The sequence below is a fragment of the Stegodyphus dumicola genome, chromosome 7 (assembly GCF_044657685.1).
Source record: "Stegodyphus dumicola isolate Sdum_Otavi_A_Nest chromosome 7, ASM4465768v1".
NCBI lineage: Eukaryota > Metazoa > Arthropoda > Arachnida > Araneae > Eresidae > Stegodyphus > Stegodyphus dumicola.
The window spans coordinates 76,764,165-76,789,072 of record NC_140774.1 but is presented as its reverse complement, the minus strand read 5'-3'; the positions used below and the strand labels follow the sequence as shown (position 1 = coordinate 76,789,072).

The 24,908-nt window shown below is 33.6% G+C and overlaps 1 protein-coding gene across 4 annotated transcripts; it reads right to left on the bottom strand.

The window, feature by feature from the left end:
- Window positions 1-226: 226 nt before the first annotated feature.
- On the bottom strand, window positions 227-23,050 carry LOC118196795 (putative inorganic phosphate cotransporter). 4 transcript variants are annotated; one of them, XM_035368260.2, is made up of 11 exons: window positions 22,943-23,050; window positions 18,606-18,800; window positions 17,111-17,325; window positions 13,336-13,572; window positions 12,730-12,913; window positions 11,990-12,120; window positions 11,674-11,823; window positions 10,370-10,502; window positions 6,948-7,103; window positions 5,371-5,456; window positions 227-2,871 (listed from the first exon to the last, which is right to left on the bottom strand). In XM_035368260.2, exons 2-11 carry the CDS (start codon window positions 18,709-18,711, stop codon window positions 2,656-2,658), a joined length of 1,614 nt encoding a protein of 537 aa, XP_035224151.1. In that variant the 5' UTR covers window positions 18,712-18,800; window positions 22,943-23,050; the 3' UTR covers window positions 227-2,655. The 4 variants fall into 4 exon arrangements, with proteins under 4 accessions (XP_035224151.1, XP_035224153.1, XP_035224155.1 ...); XM_035368262.2 differs by lacking the exon at window positions 13,336-13,572; XM_035368263.2 differs by lacking the exon at window positions 5,371-5,456 and having other exon boundaries at window positions 2,729-2,871.
- Window positions 23,051-24,908: the final 1,858 nt, after the last annotated feature.

Genomic DNA, 24,908 nt, shown 5'->3' with positions numbered 1-24,908 from the left:
TTCATTCGCTTTCTGCTTCTCTATCTAGCTAAATTCCTATCTCGAAATTTCGTTACCGCAACATCATAGAAAGGAGGCTTTCTGTCCCAAGTTATTTGTGGCTGCAATAAGTTAATGTTCAGCCGGCCTCGTTGAATGCTACTTTCCTTATGCATCAACACCTAAATTAATACATATATATGTCCTATGTTTAAAAAGCAGTGTTTAAATAACTATAAAAATATCAAAGCATATTTTGAAGCATATGAAAATTTATTCAGATCACTTACAACACTTCATTTGTTTACATTTATTATTGCTATTAATAATATTTTTGTCTTAATATTTAAACTAAGAATTTTCTAAATTACTATACAAGAATTTTTTTTAATTTATTTGATTTCTAAAAAAAATGGTATAAAAATGGTATCAGTTTACTTCTGTGAAAAATATGTATTTGTTTCATTGCTTTGAAGAAAATTCGATTACTACTACGATTCCTGTTCTATTATTATGAAGTCAAAGAAAAACATGATAAGAACACTAAATTGTTTTTCTTGTAGAATAAAAATTTAGTGAAGAACACCAAATTGTAATCTAAGAACACTAAATTGTAGACTGGCAGAATAGCCAGTCTACACTGGTTCGCCTGCATAATAAGTATACTCGATGTAGATGCTGCCTCAAAATGGTGTTTGAGCTACAAAAGTTTTTGGTAAGCGAAAACGATATGCCATATAATTTTATGTGTTGAAGGAAACAAGCAGATTATAGAAGGATACTTGTCACATATGGAGAAAACTGCTTTTCACGTAGAAATGTACATATGTGGATTGCATGCTCTAGGTCACAAAAGCCTCTTGGATGGTGTGAGATCCCGTCAGTCAAACTTAATCATTACAGTTCATTTTACGGAACAAGTAGTACATAAACGCGGACTATAAGGTGACCATGAATTCCTTAGAATAGGAATTCAATGTTAGTCATCACACGTATGAGCAGTTATGAATAAGATGTTGTGTCGTAGAAAATGGGCGTCTAAAGGGAGTGAAAGGTTTCGTTCAATTCTCAAAAGAAATGTATCGAATGGATCTGCTGTATTAAAATGACTGACCTTCCTTTTCATATTAGTGACAAATTGCGCTTTCTCTTCGAACGTGAAATAAAAAATGATTCCTTAATCCGGTAGTAGTGTCACTAAGTCCCTTTTCCACAACACAAAATACTGTGTAGCATTTATTGTCCTGAAACCTGAATGCTAAAATTCGCCTCAGTGATTAAAAATTCGAATTTAAATACCTTATTGTATTCATGAACTTTAATTCAACTTTGATTGTTCCTAATTTCGATAGTATCCAAATTTAAGGTAAAAGTTACTCAAAATTTGCACTAAGAAAGACGGGAAAATGAAAGATTAATTGGATGACGAGTGTAATTCCCTTTTCCATATGGTGGGGAAAGAATGGAAACAAGTTTATGAAGCAAGTTAAAAAATTATGTTTCGGGAAGTCTGATTTTATATGAGTGATATATTAAGAATGGTCAGGTTAATTATAATTCTCTAAAAATTTGCTCTCACAAAGCAATGAGATGGTGAATTCCCATCTTATATAATAAATGACCTAAAAATACATGATACTGACTAGTTCTAAAGGCAGGAATCCCAGAATAACTACGAGGTCTTCAAAGCAGTATCGCCAGAATATTAGACCAAAATCACATTAGAACAATGATATTTCATCACAACAGTCAGTTAGCATTAAGTGCACCATGTTATAAGTAGATGGTAGAAGAAAGCTGTTTTTTGAGGTCTAAGTTACCTCTGAGATAATGACATCGAGATAAACAGAAAATTTTGGTTGGGAAAGGCCACCGATAACAATGTGTATTGTTCTCATCACTACCTCAGAAAAATTCCATTATTTCTTGAGCACTACTGGTTTCATGAGCACCACTTCCGAACATGAAAACAATCGACTTATGGTAGGTCGCCTTCTGTTTTCTCACTAGTTCAGATGAAATGTGGAAGCTGGTTCTTGACATGGCATTTGGTCTCATTGTTACCCTTTTAATCTAAAGGAAAGCACAGTCATAAAGAAGTCATCTTAGTTAGGGGCTAATATAGTGCTGAATTGCCGAACGGCGTTGTATGTCTTTGCAGGAAGGTGTATAAATTTGCATTGCTATAGAGATGAAATTCCTTGAGAAAATATTCACCGTCCTTCGATGAATATGTACATTCAACCCTATGCAACATATGCAAGATGCTCTAAAGAGGATCACTATGCATAATACCATTTTTCAGGCCCTACCATGAGCTAAAATCCACTGTTGTAGAGGAATGGATATTATTGCTTTTCAAACTTTTCAGCAATCTCGTTAATGGCATGAGGGTGTGAAAGCTGTATTGCTGAAATTAGTATATCAGGAGTTTAAACTTGCATATTACTGTATTCGTATTTCATGGTATGATTTGAAACCATTTAGCCAGATTTTATTCAAATGCATCTCTAACCTTTTAGATATTACGCAGTTTACATTTATTACCTTAATTTTGGATACCAGTGTATTTGCCTTAGGTGTTTTCTCTTAAATTTTGAGATTTAATTTAGTTAATTCTAATCTTTAGAGTCTGTTTTACCATCAAATGACGCTTAATTTTTCATCGTAAACTAATTAAATATGGTTAATAATATCAGAATTGAAATCGTTTTCTTTTCTCTCCAAATTCGTTTCCTTTTTACAAGTTACGGTATTACATTTTGAGAGTTCTTCAGAAGAAAAATTCCAAGGTTGGATTTCTGCAGAACCAAAGAAGAAGAAGAAGATTCCAGAACTTAGCACCACTATGACTGAGATGAGAAAGACTTTGTTCCATTGTTCAGTAGTTTGCTGTTAATGAAAAAATAATATTTGTGACAGCATTGATAAAAATACATTTAGTGACATTTTAAGAACATCGTATAATGCATATTGACAGGTTTAAATACTTTTTAGGTATATCTTACTTCAAAAATATTTTGAAATTAATTTCTGATTTATCCAGTGATCATTAAATTATAAGGTATTTCTCCCTCTTTCCTAGCGTGCCTTCGTGGTGTAGTGGTTCTGCACGCTGGACCGGTATCCAGAGGTCCGTGGTTCGATTCCCGGCGAAGGCGTTTGCTCATTTTTCATCTTGCCTGCTTTCAAAAAGTACCTAATATCTCTACAAAATACATAACATAATAAACATAACTTAGTTATTAAATCAATGTAAACCATCTTAAATATCGACGCTTAAAACATTATAAGAAATATAATTGACATTGTTTAGTTTTGATTTAGGATTAGCCAGTTTATTTGAGGATTAACTATTAGTCAATTGATATCACAACTTGGAAATATTTTAAAAGTTATCCTTCCCTTTTATGACACTCCATTCCTGCTAATAAGAAGCTGTTTCTTGGCCATGGTAAGCATAGTATATCATTGTTTATAGTTGCTGTGTCTTGTGCAGATCTTTATGCAAATTGTGAACGATAATTCATCGCCATCTAAATTTGGTAGACTGGGTATCGTCCCTTGTAGACTGGATATCGTGATCTACCAGTCATCTTTAAGTGAAGGAGAATATAAGTAATTATATTCCTTCGTTTGTGCTCTCGTGTTATGCTAGCAGGTCTTGTGTATATGCTAGCACGTCCAGTCAGAAAATGGAAAATCTGCGGTTCAAATTCCAGCAAGGACACAGTTCTCCCGTTTCTCACTCCAAATTTCTGAAGTTTCAACATAACAAAAAAATGTGTGTCTTATGGCATGCATAGAAACCTTTCAAATAGATTAGATTGTCTGAATATGGCAAAGCTCACAAGGGCTATTTGCATAAAGGTAGGGGTGCTTTGTGGAAGACTTTATAAGGGAAAACTCGTTCGTATTCACTTTCCGTCATTTCTTCCATCCTTTCGTACTCACATCGGAAAAACCACGAAAGTCAGTCATGCAGCTATCCCGTTCGCTTGGTATCGAAATCGGGTCGAACTCTTAGCATTCAGCTGTCTTAAGCACTCGGCCTATGGTGCGTCCCCTTCAGATAGGACGCTTTCCCAAAATCTAGTTTCCCAAAATCACGCTTTTCGATGCCGCATATTATAATTTTGGACAGATTCCCCATTAGTGTCTTTACTTTACTCTGCCGAAAGAGCAGCTGGTCCACTTCTATGTCGTGTTTATCAGCCTGTTTAAACCCTGCTAATTATTCTAGTTTTGTTCTCAATTCCGGATGTAGGTAGCTGCCTTTATAACAAAGGGTAACAAAGGTATACTGTAAAGAGTGAAGTCACCCGTGCAATTAAAGCAGTCTGTTTTGATTGTACTATTATTATGCTGAAGAGGACAGTACACGTGCTATTCATTTTGGTTTTGGTTTAAAAACAGAGCTGTCTTATTGTGGGTACTCGAAATATTACATTGTTACAAGCATACTCTTGCACTCGCTTAAAAATAGATGCATGGCAATAGACTATTACACACATCAAAAGAAAATAATACTCTGCAATATATAGTACAATTCATAATATAAGCACTTAAAAATATTGTGCAGTACCAAAGTACTGGTGCACCAGTACAAGTACATACATATGATACAATTATAATATTAGTACATTATTATGATGGACTATCGTATTCCAATACTTATGCACTTTCCAAATCCATTGTACATATATGAATACTGTTACGCAGAACTTACATTTGTTGCTCACTGAATATTAAAGATATTTTCCATGTAATACGATCCAACATTTTATAACCATGAAGTACTCAAGAAAATAAACTTACCCATACTTAATTTCGATCTATACTCAAAATTCCTTTGTGACGATTACCAATCACTTTATTATCGCAGTTGTACTATATTATTTTACATCACTAAAAATATTACTACTGACCCTACTCTTAAAGAATAATTGTATGCTTGAGAATGAAATATCTCTTTAAATACTGCCAATATTAGAACACTTTCAGGACGAAATCCTTCCTGCGAACTTGTTTGTTTCTTGATATCATCTATCCATTCATCCTGTGTATTTTATATCCTAATGTATAGATATAACAGTGCGGGTTACACCTGTACATTAGGATGTAGATAAAACCATGCAGTACAGCGCAGTATTCAGTACTATACAATCCACAGAGTATTCAATACAATTAAAATCAAAAGAGTTTCTGTATGAGAAATTTTAAGTTGGCTGTGCTTGCAGAAGTTACAGGATTCCTCTCGTGCAGGAGTTAGAGGATTCTCTTGTAATGTGTGAGACTTAGACCAACTAGTTAGCATTGAACATTCCGTGGCTCGACTATCTAACTATCTTTACATTCTGTAAACAAATATGCAGATTTCTAGCAACTTACCCCATTTTTTGTCAAGAAACCCGTCAGTACCGGTAAAATGAAACCCGCTGTGTTAGAGATGGTGCCGCCTATTCCCATCAAAGTACCTAGAAAAGAAACGAAACTAATCTTCCTAAAACTGAAGATATGAAAAATCTGATGATAAGTGTTCAATGCTCAGCATATCTAAGAACACAACTTAAGCCTGCATTTCTATCACTAATTCCTAAAGAATGAAATAAAAGTATTACATTACATAAGAAGAATTATAATTTTTTCTTTAATTCTGTTTCAGTAACGCATACTGTTTTTTCCTAAAATAATCCCCATGAAAAATCTTAGCATGCTTTCACAAACACTGAAGGAGGCACTAAAAAGTCTTATCGAAAATGCTGACTCAAATACCTCGTAAGGCTCATAATTTCAATTTGAATAAAGGGTTTATCTTTGTTTGCATATTTAAAAAATAATTCTATTCTACTCCCTTGCAATCAAAACTACACTAGATTCCTGATTAACAGGGTAATACGAGGGTCGACGTCCCAAGTTAACTCAAAATCACGGTTAATCCGACTGCACTTAAAATAAATACAGGAAAGAGGGATAACCTACAGTATAATTAACATAAAATACTGTTAAGAATTGGTGTTTGTGTATTTAATTATGGCAAAGCACACTAGGGCTATCTGCCTAAAGAGAGGGATACCTTCGTGGAGGACTTTCTAAGGGAAACTGGCTCGTATACACGTTACACATGGGGAAAACAACGAAAACACCCATGCAGCCAGCCCGTTCGAGGGATTCGAACCTCGGACCGAACTGCCAGTGTTCAACGACTTTTCCGCTCGGCCGCTGGTGGGCCACTGCTAAGAATTAACCTGTAATTTTAAGCAGTTCAGTTTTGAGACTAAATTTGCTTGGTAATGCGAATTATATCAGCATTCAAAATTCTAGCGCACTTCAGATCAGGAACAATGATACTTTCATTTCGTTGCTTGTATCTCGGTAAAAGTTAAGGGGAAACAGATGATTGTAACTGTTCTCTTAATGCAGGCTTAGCGCGTAATTGAGAGGTCCGCGGTTCAATTTCCGGCGAAGGCGTTGCATATTTTTCATGTTGCCTCCCTCCAAAAAAATACCTAATGTCTCTAGAACTGGGAATTAAACGCAAACTCATTTAGATATGGATATTTAAACCGCTTTAATTAGCATGATTTAATTAGAAAATAATGATTTAGGAAAGAATTTCTAAAATTGATTCATTTCTCTGAAACAATATTACCTTTTTACTGTCATAGAAGGCATACATAGGCATTTCAAACATGTAATATTAATTCTTTAGAAAATTTAGAGAGTAATTTCATTTTCTATCAGAATGAGTATTGAAAATTTTTGATTTATATATCATACGAATAAATTTCAATACCTAACACGTTTCTCACATGAATAAAAGTAACCAGTTCAGAAACGTATTATTGATAAAAAAAAACTCTCTGAAAGATATATACATGCTGAAAACATTGTAAACAAGTATGGCCACACTTTCGTTTGAAGAAATACATTGGAATATTTTTAGTAAAAATTTAAAAGTAACTCACCAGCAAACGTAGGTGACATGTCTACAGGAACGATCATGGATCCAGCTAAACCAAATCCAATGAAGGACATTGCCAAGACTGAAAAAGCAATGTTCACTGTTCTTCTACACCCAGTAAAGTAGATTCCCCAGACGCAAACAGAATAACCAAGACAAGCTACGAGACGCAATCAAAGATTAAAATTTTTCAGCTTCAAATGACATTGTCCTTTCATAATTATAAAACGTTTTATAAAATACATGTTTTATATATGTTATACCATGATGTCTATACTTCTCTACAATGCGCCTAAAAGGTTTAAGACAAAATTGTTTAACCAATTTTATTATAATTGCTGCACGAAATTGTGATGGTTTTCCAGTTTATCTCAACTTGAAATGAAACCATCAAGCAATTTATGATAGAGAAAGTTGTAGTAGCACAGAAAATTTAAAGATTTTTGGAAAGAAACATAATTGAAAAATTATGCAGTCGCCACAGAACTCGAGATTTTAATATATGTAGTATGCTGATCATTTTTCTACGGACAGATAAAAAGAAACGAATTTTAATTTGCATCCCTCACTATCTAATAAGAATCTGTGGGTGAGGACCATCCTCAGTCAGCCAGCTCAATTACGTGAGGATTTATATTTAACATCTTATACAAGGTGTGACATAAAAACACGAGACTAAGTATGTAGCTTGAAAAAGGAGTGGAGTTGGCAACAACTGCTTTGGTGACGTCATCCCACACATCTCCTCTATCCATGCGGCCAATTTTGACTTAACCGATCACACCAGTTGGGAGTACTGCGTCATTGAGTGAACATGTGCAACTGCATTCTGTCTGAAAAAATGTCTAATGTAAAAACCGAATAGCGAATCAACATTAAGTTTATGTTTCTTGTGAAACTTAATAAATCAGCTACGGAAACATTTTAAATGTTAGTTAAGGCTTATGGAGAACTAAGGCTTAAGGATAACGTTGTCTCGTGCACGTCTGTTTGAATGGCACAAGTGGTTTTCAGGGGGAAGGCACAAAGCATGCATGTCAAAATCAAAATTCAAGGCAATGTTAATTGTCATCTTCGTCATTAATGGAATTGTAATGATTAAGTGGGTTCCTAGTGGCCAGACTGTGAATCAGCAGTACTACTCTGAGGTACTAAAAAGACTTCGTGAAAAATTAGGAAAAAAAGGCCACAGTTGCGGAGTGATGGATGGCTGTTGCACCAGGACAATGCACCCGCTCACACGGCTCTACCTGTTAAGCAGTTTCTGATAAGCAGAAACATTACTGAGATAGGGCATCCTCCTTATTCATTTGATTTGGTTCCATGCGTCTTTTTTTTTATTTCTCAAAGTTAAATCTTGCTTAAAGGGAAGCCATTTAACTCAGCTGAAGAGGTTCAGGCAAAAACGAAGAATCTGCTGAAGGGCGTTCCAAAAACCTCGTTCCAGAACTGTTACCAGTAATAGCAGCACCGAATGCAGAAGTGTGTGAATACTGAAGGGGACTTCTTTGAAGGTGATGATGTCAAGGAGAACTGATTCTGTAACTACAATTGATTTACTGGACTAGTCTCCTTCTTTTTGTGTCACACCTGGTATACCTTAGTTAAAGTGTCTGACGTAAAGACCAGGGAAAGGTGATGATCCGTAATATATATATTGGCTTCCAAATGTTTTAGGTTATCATTAAGACTGCGATAGGTATAATAGCATACACAGGTTAAAATTTTAAAATTAATCGGATTTTTTAATCACATCATTAAGTATTACTTAGTAGTTATGTTTGAAATTTATTCAAATAATAAGTTAACAGTTCTTTGAAAAAATTATTAAATTATTATATATTAAAATATTAATGTTTTATTACCCAACAAATTTTAGCATTATACCAATATGATAATTTCTTTCTATAGTGGATTTTACAAGCTCCTTAATTTATTAGCTATAAATGTTATCTGGATTTCAAAGGCGTTTTAACTCCTCAATTTTTTTTCGTTTTCCATCATTTGATAACAACACAGGAAGGCTGAACATTCGTAACTAATTTCATTTCTAGTTATTTAATGGAGCTACTTGCCAAAAATTCCATTTCAGTATTTTATTCATTCAGTTAATTTTCTTTCAACATATTCATTAAATAACCTTTTACAAGGAAAATACGTTACGAATCATCATTTGAAGCTAAGACAGATATTTTGATTTTTCCAAATCTGTTTTAATGATGCCGTCTTCCATTCTAGATAATCTATTTTCATATTTTATACCTAAAACTACATTTAAAAGTCATTCTTGCTCCAAATTCTTTCTTTCTTCATTTAGTTCAATATAATTGGTTCCAGCTTTTACATTATTCTCGAGCTCCTTACGTTGATAATGTTTCAGTCGGAACTGCGCCTTACCTTCAAAATTTCACAACAGATATTTCTTTTGTTGTTACTACATCCGCTTCAAAATATCCATTTCTTCTCTTTGGAGAAATCTGGCCCTTGCAAAGGAATCCATTTAAATCCATTCTGTCAGCAAGTCGATTAATTTGTATCGTCTTGTATAGATTCATATATTCGATTTCCTTTTCTCGCTTATTTAAATTTTAGGTTTCATCATACCGCATTGCATATATTGAACATTTTTCATGATTTTTTGCTTCTCATCTTGCTGAAATATGCCCACACTTGCTGGATTTCTCACTCAAATAAGTTCATCATTATTTGCGCTCAGCATTTTCTCTAGTTCTCCCTCTGCCACGTTCTTTTGCAACTCTTCTTCTTTAAATGAGATCTTGAAATTCAATAATAGCAGTAGAATAATAAGAAATTTTAGCGAGATAATGAAATCTAAAATATCACTGTAAACCGAAGTTAACTGATTCTGATTCTTGAATGCTATTGATACCATCGCTCTAGTGCAGAGATATAGCCAAAGCTTTTGCCGCCTGGAGCGGTTCTGAATTTACCGCCTCTTTCAGTCTAAACCAATAAATGCCTAATTTATTATAGCAATATAATTATCTAAAACAATACGTAGGAAAACATTTGAACACTGTGCTTATTCTTTAAGCCAGGATTTAGCATTCTAAAATGCTATTCTGATTGTTTTCTATTGACAAAATCGTTGACAGCTTCGTAGAAATCTAGTTACTCCTCTTGCCGTTCAATAGCTAGTGCAGTAATAATAAAATTTCTTGAAGGCAAGATCGTTTGTAAGTCTTAGGAAATTCTAAGTAAGATTTCTTCTCTGTCTAAGACCATTTGAAAATCTTAGGTAATTCTTAATCGCTTTTTATTTAGAAAACTTCTTCTTATAATTTGTAACAAAACAAAGCTCTGAAGTATTTCTTTCTCAACCATGAATAAAAAATGAAAAATCAGTCATAAATAATTAATATTTTTAATTTATGTATATTATCGAACTTGCTAGTTGGGACTTACCTATTAAATTACAACTTTTCCTGACTTTATCAACTCCTACATATTCCTTCCGGTTCAACCAGTCAGAAAACGAACTTCCTAATAAACTAAAAATAGCTTGCAATACAAACGGCGCAGTTGCAAAGAATCCATTCTGTGAAAATATAATAATTATTAGATTCGTGTTTTAAGCGATGAATAACTCTAAAACTACTGTTAATCTATAAAAATTTTATAAAAATTTTATTCCTGTTTACTGAGTTCTGAAAATTCCAACTTAACAAGTTCAGGTAGTAGTTTTATTAATGTTACAATTACTGCTGAACAGAATATATTTTCCAGTTTAGCATTTGCATTATCTCAGTGATCTTTTCCTGCCTTTATGAAATAAAATACTGACTCCCCAAAACACTTCTATGAAAATGGGAGAAAAGAGCTGAGATCCCTTCTCCTGTTCTTCTAGGAAATTCGTGTAGTTCCAAACAACTCCATTTGTCGAGAGGACTTGTGACTACTTGGGAAAATGTAATGAAGAAAAAGGTTGCTTTTCGGCGGTTTTCATTATTCTGAAGGTATTTCTTGAATCTCACAAATGTTTTGGTCAAGGCAAGAGCAGCCTCTATACATTCATGTAACATATTAGGTACGTTGGACTTTGTTAAGTGCTAAGCTTTCGCTCCAGGAAGAATTTCGAGGTAGAATAGGGTGCTCCGAGAGGGTGTCTGCCCGAGGGTCTCTACCAACAACCTCTCAAGAGGATGTCATCTGGCCATGTATTTTGAGTGTTCCCTTGCCGCACTGATAATATTCAAACCGAGATTCAAACCCGAGACCTTCGCTACGGCAATTAGCGACACTGACCACTATCCCGTCTGGGCGCATTCCAGGCAATACTGCTGGATGAAAATTTGCACTCCAGAACTCTTATCTCGCGAGCTACAGTGGGTGATTAAGGGATCGCCGTAAATAATTTGAATGGAGTTAAAAAGCGTTAAAAAATTAGTTTAAATAACTTACTTTCCTAGTGCTATGTCATAATAATGGGCGTCAGGAACACTTCACTCCAGGGACGCAAAAATAATGTTCGGATAGCAATGGCGCTCTGAAACCTCATTTAAATACATGTAGATATCAAGAAAATGAGTCTTATTCTCTGAAGAAATTTACATTTTTACTTGTTTCATTTTCTGCCCGTAGGTTGCTCTCAATATTACTAATATAGGGCATTTTGTAATCATTGCTAAGGATCGTCAGGTCAGTATTTAAAATATTTCTGTTCCGTATACTTAAACAGGAATACAAAAGGGATTTATCGAGCAATTTACCTCTGCAATAGGAAGGTGCAAAATCTTTCCAAGATATGTTGGATGAATAGAAAGAAAATGGACTCCAGACCAAACTTGTCCGAACATGCCAAAAACTAAAGCATATACTGGGACTGAAGTTAGTAACTTTAACCAGGGCGTCGGAGGTCGCTGGAAATGAAACGTCAAAATTAGTCAATTAAAATATCAATAAATTCATTAGTGAAAGCTAGACAGAACACTGATAAAAAAAGCTTGCTAAAATAATTTTTCTCTTAGTGTGAAGTAGAGACTTCAGAGAAACTGTTCTGTTCTTAAAACTCAAATTAGTACTCACCTTATAAGGAATTTCTTGTTCTTGATTTCCAGAAATATGCTTCAGTTCTTCATTCGAAATTCTTGGATCAGTGGCTGGTGTTTCATATAGGAAAATAATAAGAATAAGAGTCAGAAGAATGCCTAGTCCACCTGTAAAAAAATTTGAATAAGTCATAGAAGTTTTAGTTATTAGTTTCAACAAAAAACGTGGAAGATATCTGTACTTGTAGGGAAGATAATAAAACTCAGATAATTATTTGTTATAACATCATGAATGACCTACTCGTAAGACTCATGCTGTCAAGTAACTGCTCAAAGGCAGCTTTGAACAGCTTTGAGTATGATCAACTGTTTTTTCGTCCTGAATTCTCCATAGAAATATGATATCCTAGACGGAAAGAAGTCCCATTAAGTTCTCATATGAATGGAATTTTGATATATTCTTGATACAGTCTTTTCGGCACATTTTTCTACGGTGTTATATAACCACTGAAGGAATAAAAATTTTAGCGTAAATATGATTTGATTTAAACGCTTGATGTCTTTTGCAAACAGTTTTGAAACGTGGATGACTGCAGTCATGCACAATAGGCAAAATGTCTAATAGTTTTTTAAAGATTTTACCAAATTTGCGTAAACTTTTCGTTAGTCTGAATTAAATCTTATATTTTTTGTTGACTCTAAGATGCATATGTGTAATGTTGTAAACAGCAAGGTAGAAAGCATACTGCAGAATTTGTTCTCAAATGTTGGTCTTACCAAAGACGTAAAATGCAGAAGGCCAACCGCCAAGAAAAGTGGAATTGCATAATACACCTGTCAGCAAGCCTCCAACAACAGCCCCCAGGCAAAGTCCGGATAGAATGAATGTGCTCAGAAATCCTCTTTCTGTCCTAGGAAACCAGCTTGCCATTAAAATGCATGTGGCTGATTGAAGAAGTCCCTGAAACAAGAAGAAAATTAAAGACTAAATTCCTTTCTGTTGGAATTTATTTTAAAACAGTTTTGTGGCATCCATATTTATTTACACTACTTATTGAAAATACTTATTTAATCTACTTATTGAAAATAATAAATAAAATAAAAATTTTGGATAAAATATGAAAGTAAAAATATAAAAACAGGCATATTTTTTGAAATCGTAAAAATATAAAAACAGGCATATTTTTTGAAATCGTAAAAATATAAAACCAGGCATATTTTTGAAATCTTCAGTATTTTGAAAGATAATGTATTGCAATTTTTCATCCAAAAAAAAAAAGTATCGTGTTACTTCCTCTTTACTCTTTTTTCATCAGAAATTATTTGAAATAAAAATTTTAACTTACAAGAAAATAACAGTTATTTTGAAACTTCTAAATATACCTGTCCCATTCCTCTGACAAACTGCACAAAGATTAAAAGGTACACATGACACCAAGCAGCAGGAGGAGAAAGTATATTGCACAAAGAAGAAATGAGTGTTCCAACTATTATGATACGCTTGGACCCGTAGGCTTCAGCTAATTTTCCACCTGCAGCCTGAGTCATAAAATAGCCGAAGAAGCTGGAGCTCAATATGTATCCCTGCATTTTTGAATTCCATTCGAATTTACCATTGAACTAGAAAGATAAATGCACGAAATAAAAAAAATCGTACTATATATTAGTAAAAATGAATTATACTTATCATTTTATTTGTTTTTATTTATGAATTTTCAGTAACAGATTAATTGCTATTATTTATGTTTCGTTTTCTAAAATTCATATAAAAGTAAACATCAAATTAAAAACGTAACAACTATTTCGACTATCATTAAACGTGTAACAGATACCAAAGATACAGAGGCAACAGCAACAGATCACAGTCAAGGCGTATTGTCAAAAGATCGTTTAAGACAAAACGGGCTAATGTTTGTGTTTCACATAAATTCACTGCTGAAAATTGTCAGCAATAAATATTGATTTGCACTTCTTTGTTCTCAAGAAATGAAACAGAACCTTTCTTAAGGCATACTATGCCAGGAGATAAGAAAAGGATTCTCTGCGTTAAATTACTTCGAAAAGAAGAGTTGAGACGAAAAAAGAAGCCGCATATTTTGCTTTGCATATTTTGGGGGGCACATATCTGTGGCTGAATGATTAAAACTGCTGAACTATTGTAGTTCGTTTCTTATTCAATCCCAGCGAATGGGATGGCCGAATAGACGTTTTCGAAGTTTTCATTTGCAATATGAATATTATAGCATTAATTCATGCACAGTAAAAATATTGTGTTTATTTGGAGAATAGAAAAGCAAGAGCATGTAATTAACCAATCATTCCATTCCAAATGAGCTCAAAGCTAGCGTTGGAACACAGTCAACATTCAGTACATGCATTCACACGTACATAACAGCACTCTGACAGACTAGCAAAAGGAGCTAAGGTATAAAAAAGCCATTAATCATTGCATCTCAAGAAATGACAAGTTAAAATAGAAACATAACAAGAAACACAAGATAGGTTTCTTTAGAAAACCCCTCATGAAGCCATTGCCTCTCAGGAAGTGACAGGTTAAGATATAAATGTGACGAGAAATACCAGCCAGGTTTCTTTAGAAAATCTTTTTCGAAAGCACCCCTTCCTTTAGTCCGGTTGTAAGGATCCTAAGTTTTACTAACGTTTATTTTATTTTAAATCTTTAATATCACTTCTTATTTTCTACTTCCGGCCAGAATTAAAAGTTTTAACTTATTTATGGAAATTTATCTTGCTAACGCCAAGTACTTACGTTGTGGCTTTTTGCCAAGCAAGAGAGAGGAAGGAGCTATTAGAAGCAGGCCGCTTGCCATGGTAGTTTTACTCGGTTGCTGGTTGCCTTCAAGGCCAGAGGTTTAATCCTCTTGATAATTTTAAAGGTACCGTAGTGTTAGCAGTTCTCTGTACTACATACGGCTTTTTGTTAATATACGGCCAATCTTGGAGTAGGCACTTGTTTATTAATCCAAAGTTAGTTTAGTTAGATTTTTAGTTAATATTTTTTATATTCTTACGTTCAGACCACAAGTGGTTGGTCTCTGTATTCCGAAGTTCCGGAAATCATTGTAAAGAGAGAAAAATAAAGGGTTTCGTATACCCTTCCTGTGTGTATTGTCTACTTCCCAAATTTATTGAACATAGCTTTAGTAAGCTCCCTGTTCCGAGTCAGGACAGTTAATGTTCCCAAAGCAAGTAAGGAGGAACACAGAACCTGATACGGTAGCTCTCATGTGCTTTACTTTAATCAGTTAACCTAACATTATCTGCATAAGGGGAAATGGAAGATACATTTATTTTGAATTGCTAGAAAAAACATCTGTTGTCAGCATAATAATTTAAATAAGTTAAATAATTTGAAACGGGCTTTATCCACCATATGACCTACATAAGTCAACGTACAACATAGTTCTTCAGCAAGATAATCCTAAATATCATCATATTAGAAGGATAAAATCAGACCATTAATTCAAACATCTGTTGTCAACATAATAATTTAAATAATTTGAAACGGGCTGTATCCACCATATAACCTACATTAGTCAACAGACAACATAGTTCCTCAGCAAGATAATCCTAAATATTGGAAGTATAGGCCGCCAACCGGTATAGTGGTTTGCAACGCTGACTGCCGTACCGAAAGGCCCACCTTAGAATGCCGGAGGCTTCTCGGGAGGTTGGTGATAGAGGAAGAGGAGTGAGATACCCTTATACCTGTCTCCCTCCCTGGGGTGCTCTCCATAAGAATTGGGGGTAGAGCTGAGCCAAGCTGCATTGCCACCTGTATGGTGCTCAAGGCTGTAGCCAATGAAAAGCGTAATCTTGCGCTTCTTGCTACGAGGAATTTCATGGGCTTGGGCAGACTGTAGGTCAGACAAGTGAGCATCAGACAGCAACAACAAGGATGATTCAATAAAAGATTAATAATGGGAAATTTTTTACTCCTTAAACGCCCAAATATTGCCTTGCCAAATTGCTTCCTGTTTAAGCCATTGCAGCCCTTTTTGTTAATAAAGACTTCCATAATAGAAGACTGTAAATGTGGTATTTGGATATTTTTTAGCAAAACCAAAAGAAACCTTCAAAACGCGAGAAATTATCTGTCTTGTACAGTAGAACTCCACTTATCTGAATCAATTGGGATCGGACACCATTCGGATTATCAAAGATTCAGATAATAGGATTTTTCCCGAAGAAAGGGTCTACGTACACTTTAATTAATTACTGTATGTACTGTATATTGAAAATGAGAGACGAAAAGTGTTTTTAAAGAAAAAGAGGTTTTAATTAGTTAAAAGGAAAAGACAGAATTTTTACGTACATGTTATATAGCGTACTGTATAGTACTTACAAGTGCTGAAAGTCATTGCTTGCTGAATATCTCGGTTAAATTAAAATTTCTTAGCCACTCGTTACTTGCTTTAAACGATGAACAACGAAGCTCCTGAGCTAAGATCTTAGCTTTTTCACAAATAATCGAACCCGAAATTGGGTTTCCCATAGAACGTTGCTGCAAGAAACACGTGAAAACGACATCTAAATTTTTGTTTGTTGCTGCCTTCATTGATTTTCTTGAAGAACTTCCATCTTCGTTTTCAAGCAGTGACGCGAAGTTTAAAACGGTAGGTTTGCTCCTTTTAAGTTGATTGTTTAACACTACGTTTCTGTCTTAATTTTTTTTTCAAATTCTGAAAGCGAATCGAATAATCAGCGATTGGAATAGTCGGAGTTCGGATAATTGGAGTTGTAGTGTACTACGTTTAGTTCTACTCATGACAATTTCTGTCTCTAAATGCGTACTGGTATACATTTATCAGTTATATTTTTTGCGCCGTAAAAATAATGTCTACATAATTTTTTACCAAATATTGTGCGATTTACGTCATAGAAATGAAACCTAGAACAAAATGAACATTCATAAGCTACCAATAAGCAACGAAACTTTTGTTTGAAACACGTTATAATATTATAAATTAAATACCTTTAAGACCAATAAAAAACAACAAAATTTGCTAGAAAATTCTGCTTATTCAGAATGATTGACACATAAACATAATAGAAAAAATTCTTAAAATGAAATCAAATTTTTCATTAATTTTTTGGAAAGTTTAATAGAATTACATTTGAAAATGTTTGTTCCTACTTCAGTAGTTATTAAATCTTTAGAAGAATTGGAATCCAGCGGACAGAGGGTCAGGTTCTCAGGGTTTAAATCTTCTATTCCGAGAATTCCTGAAACGTTCACCATAGCCACAATACCAATACTCATGTTTACTCTGAGAATATTTAGGAGACAATATACGAAGAAACCCAATATGGCCACCAAGTAGCGGCACTGCAGACACGGTGATTTGGAACCTGTTGAAAATTAAACACAAAAAGCGATAATTATTTTATTATAGTTTAAAATATATTATCTGATAAATAAAGGTCATTGAGATTTCTTAAATATTTGATCTATAATTTTAAAAACTTTTTTTTAAGTTCGGGAGAAAGTTTTATTCTATACATAATCAATAATATTAAGAATAAAAAAAAATCTAAAAGATTTTTCAGGTTTTAACGATCGCCCAAAAGAGTTTGTTAAAGTTTTTTTACGTTTTCTCAGAGCTTTCAGTCTACCAGCCAGTCTGCTATTACCCACACTCCTACTAACCCATATTTGTTGTGTTTTTAGCTTTATTATTAAGTATAATTTTCTTCCCACATACGTTGCCTACAACTCAACAGCAAAATTACAAAAATTTTTAAAGTAGCACAATAGTAAACGTTAAAACTCCCGATGCAGCGTTAATGTTAGCATACATTTTTCTGAATTTTTTCAGTCTTTTCTCAGCTCATTATAACAATCTTCAGTTTTCTTATAAAAATGTCTTTACAAAACTTTTTTTGTGTTTATTATTGACGTTTTGTGTATTTACTTATTCATTAAATAACGAATTCTTGACGCTTACGCCCCATATTATTCGATTCAACGGCTGTAGATAATTGGATTTCTTTTCGCCAGATATTTAAAAACAGCATATCTTTAGAATTTCCGGCAGACAGCCTCAAGAGTTGAAAATAAAAATGATTTATTCTGTGCAGTGCTGCCACTGCTCGCTTTGAAATTGTTAGTTTGTTAATCAAAAATTTCTTAAAGTTTTGCAAAATACGAAATACATAATAAAACAAGTTCGAAATTCGGCCTTCCAGACTGTCATGTTCGGTTGGAGGACTACGATATTCAAAATTTGATGGCTCTAGCTGCCGTTGTTTTTTCACAGTGCGAGAAACATAGATACATTTATGGCAGATTCTTCATTATTTAATGTTTTTTGACTATAATATAGAGTGATAATATTTGGTGGCAGCAACTGAAAAGTGATACGCAATTCATACTGATTCAACGCAAAATGTCGTTTCGAGAGTAATACCCCCCTCGGGGCTGGCGTCCTTTTTGGGCCGAAACACAATGAGGGGGTTATTTTACTCAAACTAATATTTCAGATTAAAATCAAATTAAATCGCGAAACACTCTAGGAGAGTTATAAGAGAAATTTTCAAGTAATCAGTTTGCATTTATAAAAGTAAACAAATTTGTTAAAAAAATTTAAGTTTTTTTTGTTATAAATAATCTAATAGAAATAATAACTTACCCCCACTTTTCTGGGATATTTCATGCTGCTTTGTTACGCGGCTAGCCCTGATTTGATATATTTGTTTCGATGAGTGGATGATTCTCCATATATTTAACAGCGTCATTTTGCTTTGATATGCAGACACTAGGCTACTGTTCAAACCAATAACTCAATTGCGATTAAAAGCTATGTCTTGAAGGCAACTTTATCCACCTGTAAAGAAGTTTGGAAGTCAGTCTGTCAATAAATAAATGCCTTAAAATTGTAATATGTAGCTATTTCTAGGACTGCTGCCCAACCGCTATAGTGGTTAGCGTCGATGATTTCCGTGCCGACATGCGACATGCGACAGAGAACGTGGGCACCATCCCTCTACCAATACGGTTAATCGGTATAGCGCCACGTCCACCTTTATCTATTGCCTAGATATATGATACATAAGAACATACGGTGGCTACAGATAGACTGTGCAGAAGATACATATATATTCAGATGCCTAAATACATCTTACGTAGGAACATGGGGTGCATGAGATGTATAAAGGGACATTCATAAGAACATATCTAAGGTGACACACATTGGGTGACGTACACATACTTATGAATATAAGATATATAAGTGCAGAATCAGTTACATGTTACAGGATGTTGCGAGATATATGATACAAGATGCTGTGGATACAGATAATGCAAATGCCAAAATACATAATACGAGATGCAGAGTGATATAAGTGCCAGGATACATGGTAGAAAGTGCGAAATAAGATGCATGATACAGGATTATGAGGGATATACGTTACAATATTCAGAAGATACAAATATTGGCAGATGCCAGGAAGCATGATTACGTAGAACATAAGGTGCAGTAGATACGTAAGGTGACAAATATAAGGACATGCATAAGGTGACTACTTAAGAAAAGAAGGTTCAAAATAGGTTACATATTAAAGGATGATACGAGATATATGATACATATTACAGGATGATACGAGAAATATGACATATATTACACAATGATACGAGATATTTGTTAAAACATACAGGGTTACATTTTACAACATAGGTTACGTATTGAAGGATGTTGCAAGATATATGATACAAGGTGCAGAAGATACTAATATAGACAGATACCATTATCCAAGATACATAATACATAGTGCAAAATATGTTACATGCTACAGGATGATACGAGATTATATATGCAGATGCCAGGATACATGATACTTGATCCAGAATAAGTTACATAACTAGGATTACAGTGTCGAAGAGTACGGGTTCGAATCCCGGAGAAGACGCGGGTGTTTGTAAATATATAGTGTCGGTTCCGCATGGCGGCACACTAAATATGCTGCGAGTCGAAAGTCCTCTCTTGTGATATAATGGGAGAGGGTGTGGGAGACTCTCGAATCCGTCCCCCCCCCGAGGTGCTCTCCATCAAAATTGGGGGCGGAACTGAGCAAAATCCCACTGTCACCTGTAAGGTGTTCAAGCATATTGCCAACGACAGGAGAAAACTAGCGCCTCTTGCCACGAGGTATTTCGTGGGCTTGGGCTGATGTTACGGTTAGGCAAGTGAGCATAAGTAACAACAACAACTTCTAAGATTAAACATCACTCAGAACGTCAATATGATATCTACAGCACAATTGAGAGTAACACCCTTCTACATTCGTCTAAAAGCAATCAACGGTAGCTAATAAGGACAAAAAAATTTTAATGCTTCCTCAATACGTAATTAAAAATTTCAATTGCACTTCACTAATAGGATATGTATAGTATTTATTAAGATTTAAATTTTCTCTGAGAACTTGAATTAATCAACGATTTGAATTTGAATATGAATCAAATTCATGTCAAAGATACGGTGTTAAAAGCAAAGTTATAATTTAAATTTTTGTTAAAAAAAGATAAACTTAGATAATTGGATTAGCAAACAGCTTAAACCGTTTTACTCATGGTTACTTTGCAGGAACCTATGAAAAACTGACTGTACAGAAATATTTTCTTTCGAAGCGCATTAAGATATTCATTTATGTTTTTTAAAATGATTTACTATGGTTTAATTTCTGTATTAACTAACAGATTAGGAATTTTGTTATAACATTAATCCATGTCAATACAAGTAAAAGCTTTGGAATCCATTACTTTTATCATTAATAAAATATCCTTTAAGTTCCATTTTCTCACCAATGGCCGAGTGGTTTTCTACGTTTTGATCCCTGGTGAACAGGAAAGCTAAATGAACATTAATATAAGCTAATTTCCTTTAGAAAATCCTCTACGATGGTTTTACTCTTTGGGCGTAGTATAAAATCTGAAAGTTTTGACATTTTTCATTACGTCCAAAGGTTCTTTTTTAAAGTTTTGTGTCTTACATTTATTTAGTAAATATCATGTTCTTCGCACATAAACCGTAAAATTCAATTCAACAATATCGCAAAATATTTAAAAGAGCATATTTTTAGAATTTCCGATACACAGTCACGCGCGCTGCAGATAATTTTTTTTTTTTTTTTCCGTACAGTGTTGCATTGCTCGCTTTGAAATCGTTGAATTTCTTAATCAAAATCTAATAAATGCCTTATAAAATAGAAAATAGATAATAAAACCAATTCCAAATTCCAAATTTTGGTTTCCAGATGCCCATATTCGGGTGGAGACGTACGTTATTCAAAATTTGATGGCTCTAGGTACCGTTATTTTATCACAATTGCGAGAAACATGCATACATTTATGCAGATTCTTCATTATTTGATTTCTTTAAATATAATACAGGGCTCTAATAATTGGTGACAAGAATTTAAAAAGCGATTCGCCGTTTATAGTGAATCAACGCAAAATACCATATCCCTTCTGTGCAGATTGCCCCTTTGAGCTAATAAAGAAATCTGAAAGCTTTCACTTTTTATATTACTCCCAAAGAGGCTTTTTTTAACCTTTTGTGGGCTACCTTTATTTATTAAATGTCATGTTCTTCGCAATTAAATCATAAAATTCGAATCAACAGCAATATAACAAAATAATTTAAAAAGAGCATATCTGTAGATTTTCCGATACATGGTCACGCGAGCTAGGGATAAAAGTCTTTTTCCTTAACAGTGTTGCCACTGCTCGCTTTGAAATCATTCAGTTTTTTAATCAGAAATTCATTAGTGTTTTACAGAATATAAAATAGATAATAAGGCAAATTCAAAATTCGGCCTTCCAGGTGTTCATATTCGGGTGGATGCTTACGTTATTTAAAATTTAATGGGTGTAGGTACCGTTGTTTTATCCCAATGTGAGAAACATACATATATTTATGCAGATTCTTCATTATTTAGTTTCTTTAAATATAATAGATGGTGATAATATTTGGTGGCAACAATCTGAAAAGTGAAACATCGTTTATAGTGAAACGCCACAAAATGCCAAAACGAAATTAATAGCCCTTCTGGGATAACGTTCTTTGGGCTAACAAAATGTTTATTAATATGCAATTTATTAATTAATTCGTGAGGGAATTGTCACTTTCAAAATCGTTTTAAAAATATTTTCGAGTACATTTACTACAGAGCATTATGTACATGTATAGCAGACAATTGATTACGGTAAATACTTAAAGATTATTCGATTTTAGAAGTAACGTTTTTATGCGGAACATTCTGAGAATTGCGCTTAATACATGCAAATGAGCTCACATAATTCCCTCCGTCAGTTACGAGGAAATGAATTTAGAATGAACTGGCAATATCAGCCTTTTACGGGGGAGGGGGTAATTCTTTACCTCATAATATTTTATATCGCCTTTTTATGTAAGAAAGTTTCAAATATTAATATATTTATCGCAATCTTGGCTAATATTATTATCTCAGACTTTTACAACATTCATTAAGACTTAATCGAAATTATTAGTTTCTGTGTGTATATAGATGGATATATGCACATAATTAAAGATATATGTATGCATATACAGATAGAGATAGCGATATGTATGTATATAGGGTGTGTAAAATGAAGAGAGATACACATATTTTACAACAATATAAGGAATTAACGCATTCCCTTATGCGTGCTCTCGTGGAGTAAATGGTTAGCACATCCAGATAGCAGCTAGAAGTTTCCGTAATTCAAATCTCTATGATAGCACAGTTAACACCTCGCATTTTCTGTTCCGAAAATATTCAGTGTCTCTATGACGTTATATAAATATCTTTGAATCGTTTTATAACTTTTATAATCTTCAAACATTTATAGTCTTTCACCACTCATTATTTTCATTAAAAATTTCCGAACCAGCTTCGAAGTATTAGATTTAAGCAATAGAAGCAGTATAATTCTAATGTACTAAATTTAAACAAGAAAAAAGAAACTCACCAAAAATTTATAAGAACCACATTAAATCGGTATGAGACACAGCCAGATATCCTCCTTGTCTTCTAAGGAGAGAATTCTGACTGACGATGCTCAAATCAATTTGAGTTATTTTTGCTGAAATGAGCGCCATGAGAAATTCCAAGTTGAGAGTGAATCATATTTCAGTTAAATGACGTACGCCTCATGAACAAATATAGTCTTAACTTTTTAATTGAGTAATAAAAATCATAAATACCCTTGAAAACGCCTGACAGTCCTCCGTAAAGTCCTGTCATCAATTAAATATATAGTATATACACTGCGGGCGTGGTGGGGAAGACAATCTGGCGTTCTACTGCGCCGATGTTTTTCATGTCTCGATAGCGCGACTTCGGATATGTATTGGATTTATATATATAGCATTGTTTTAATATAGGTATTTTGATACAAAATCGGACTTTTTTCCGAAATGATATGCCAATTTTTTTTCATATTTCGATTCTACGACTGAAATTGTGCCAAATTGTTTTTAGTTTTTAAAGTTTAGTAAAAATCGCAAGAGTAATTTTTAAAAAATTAGCTCTCAAAATTTTAGCTCCTCAATTATATATTTATTAAGTCTTTTTTTTATTAAACTTATTCGATTCTCTCTTTCACATTTGGAAATTTAGGTTCATTCCAAATAAAATTCGCCAATTTTTTATGATTTATTTTTAAAATTTGTATATGTAAATAATTTTTATGAATATTTCGAAAACAGTTTGTATTATAATCTATAAAAATTTTACCATCATCTTAAAGTAGATGTATTTCTAAGCATACCTGCAAAATGTTTTATTCAAAATTTTCGAAGATAAACGTTAATTTATATATTGGCGCGTTTTGAAATTTGGCATATTTGTTGAAAGCGATAGTAACATCAAATGTGGTTTAGACGCTTTGTTAAAATTATTTGACAGTAGGAAAGAAGTGACTTTTTTTTCCGCTCATGTAAAATGTAAAAAGGGAAAGGAAAGTATGTTACCATAATTTAAGAAGTTCGCCAAGTGACTTATACTTGGCGCAAACTGAAAAAGATGCACCAAGATAAATCTTTGAATTTCTTCGTAAATTTCGCACCAAAGTTTACAAAATTTAATATTTAAGCATAACTTCAGTCGTAGAAACGAAATATGTAAAACGTTTGGTATTTTATTTCAGAAAAGTCCGATTTTGTGTCAAAATAGAATCTAATTTATATCCTAAGTCGCGCTTTCGAGACATGAAAAAAAGCTATTTAAATTTCGTCAATCGGCCCAGTAGAATGGAAGATATAAAACTGTCCCAATTTTATTTTTAGTCCAAAGGGACAATTTGCCCTGAAGGACTATTCATTTCCTTTTGGCATTTTGCGTTGATTCACCATAAGCGTTGTTTCACTTTTCAAATTGTTGCCACCAAATATTATGGCCTTGTGTTAGATTTAGAGAAATTAAATAATGAAGAATCTGCATAAATGCATGTATGTTTCTCGCATTGTGATAAAACAACGGTACCCACGGAATCCTCCTGCGAATATGAACATCTGAAAGCCCAAATTTGAAATTTGGAATTTATTTTATTATCGATTTTAATTTTTGTAAAACTTTAACGAATTTTTGATTAACAAACTCGAGGATTTTAAAGCGATTGTACAGAAAAAACATTTTTATCTCCAGCGCGCAAAACTGTGTATATTAAATTCTAAAGATATGGCCATTTTAAAATTATTTTGCATTATTGCTCTTAAATTGAATCTTATGGCTTAAGTGAGAAGAACATTATATTTAATAAAAAAAAGGTAACACACAAAATATTTAAAAGACGCCCCTTTGGACGTAATTTAAAATCGGAAACTTTTCAGGTTTTTATTTATTTATTTATTTATTTATTTCGGCCGCAGTGAATATTAATTTGATTACATCAACGTCTTCTCATTTTTAAAAATGCTTTATAATGAAAAGAGTCT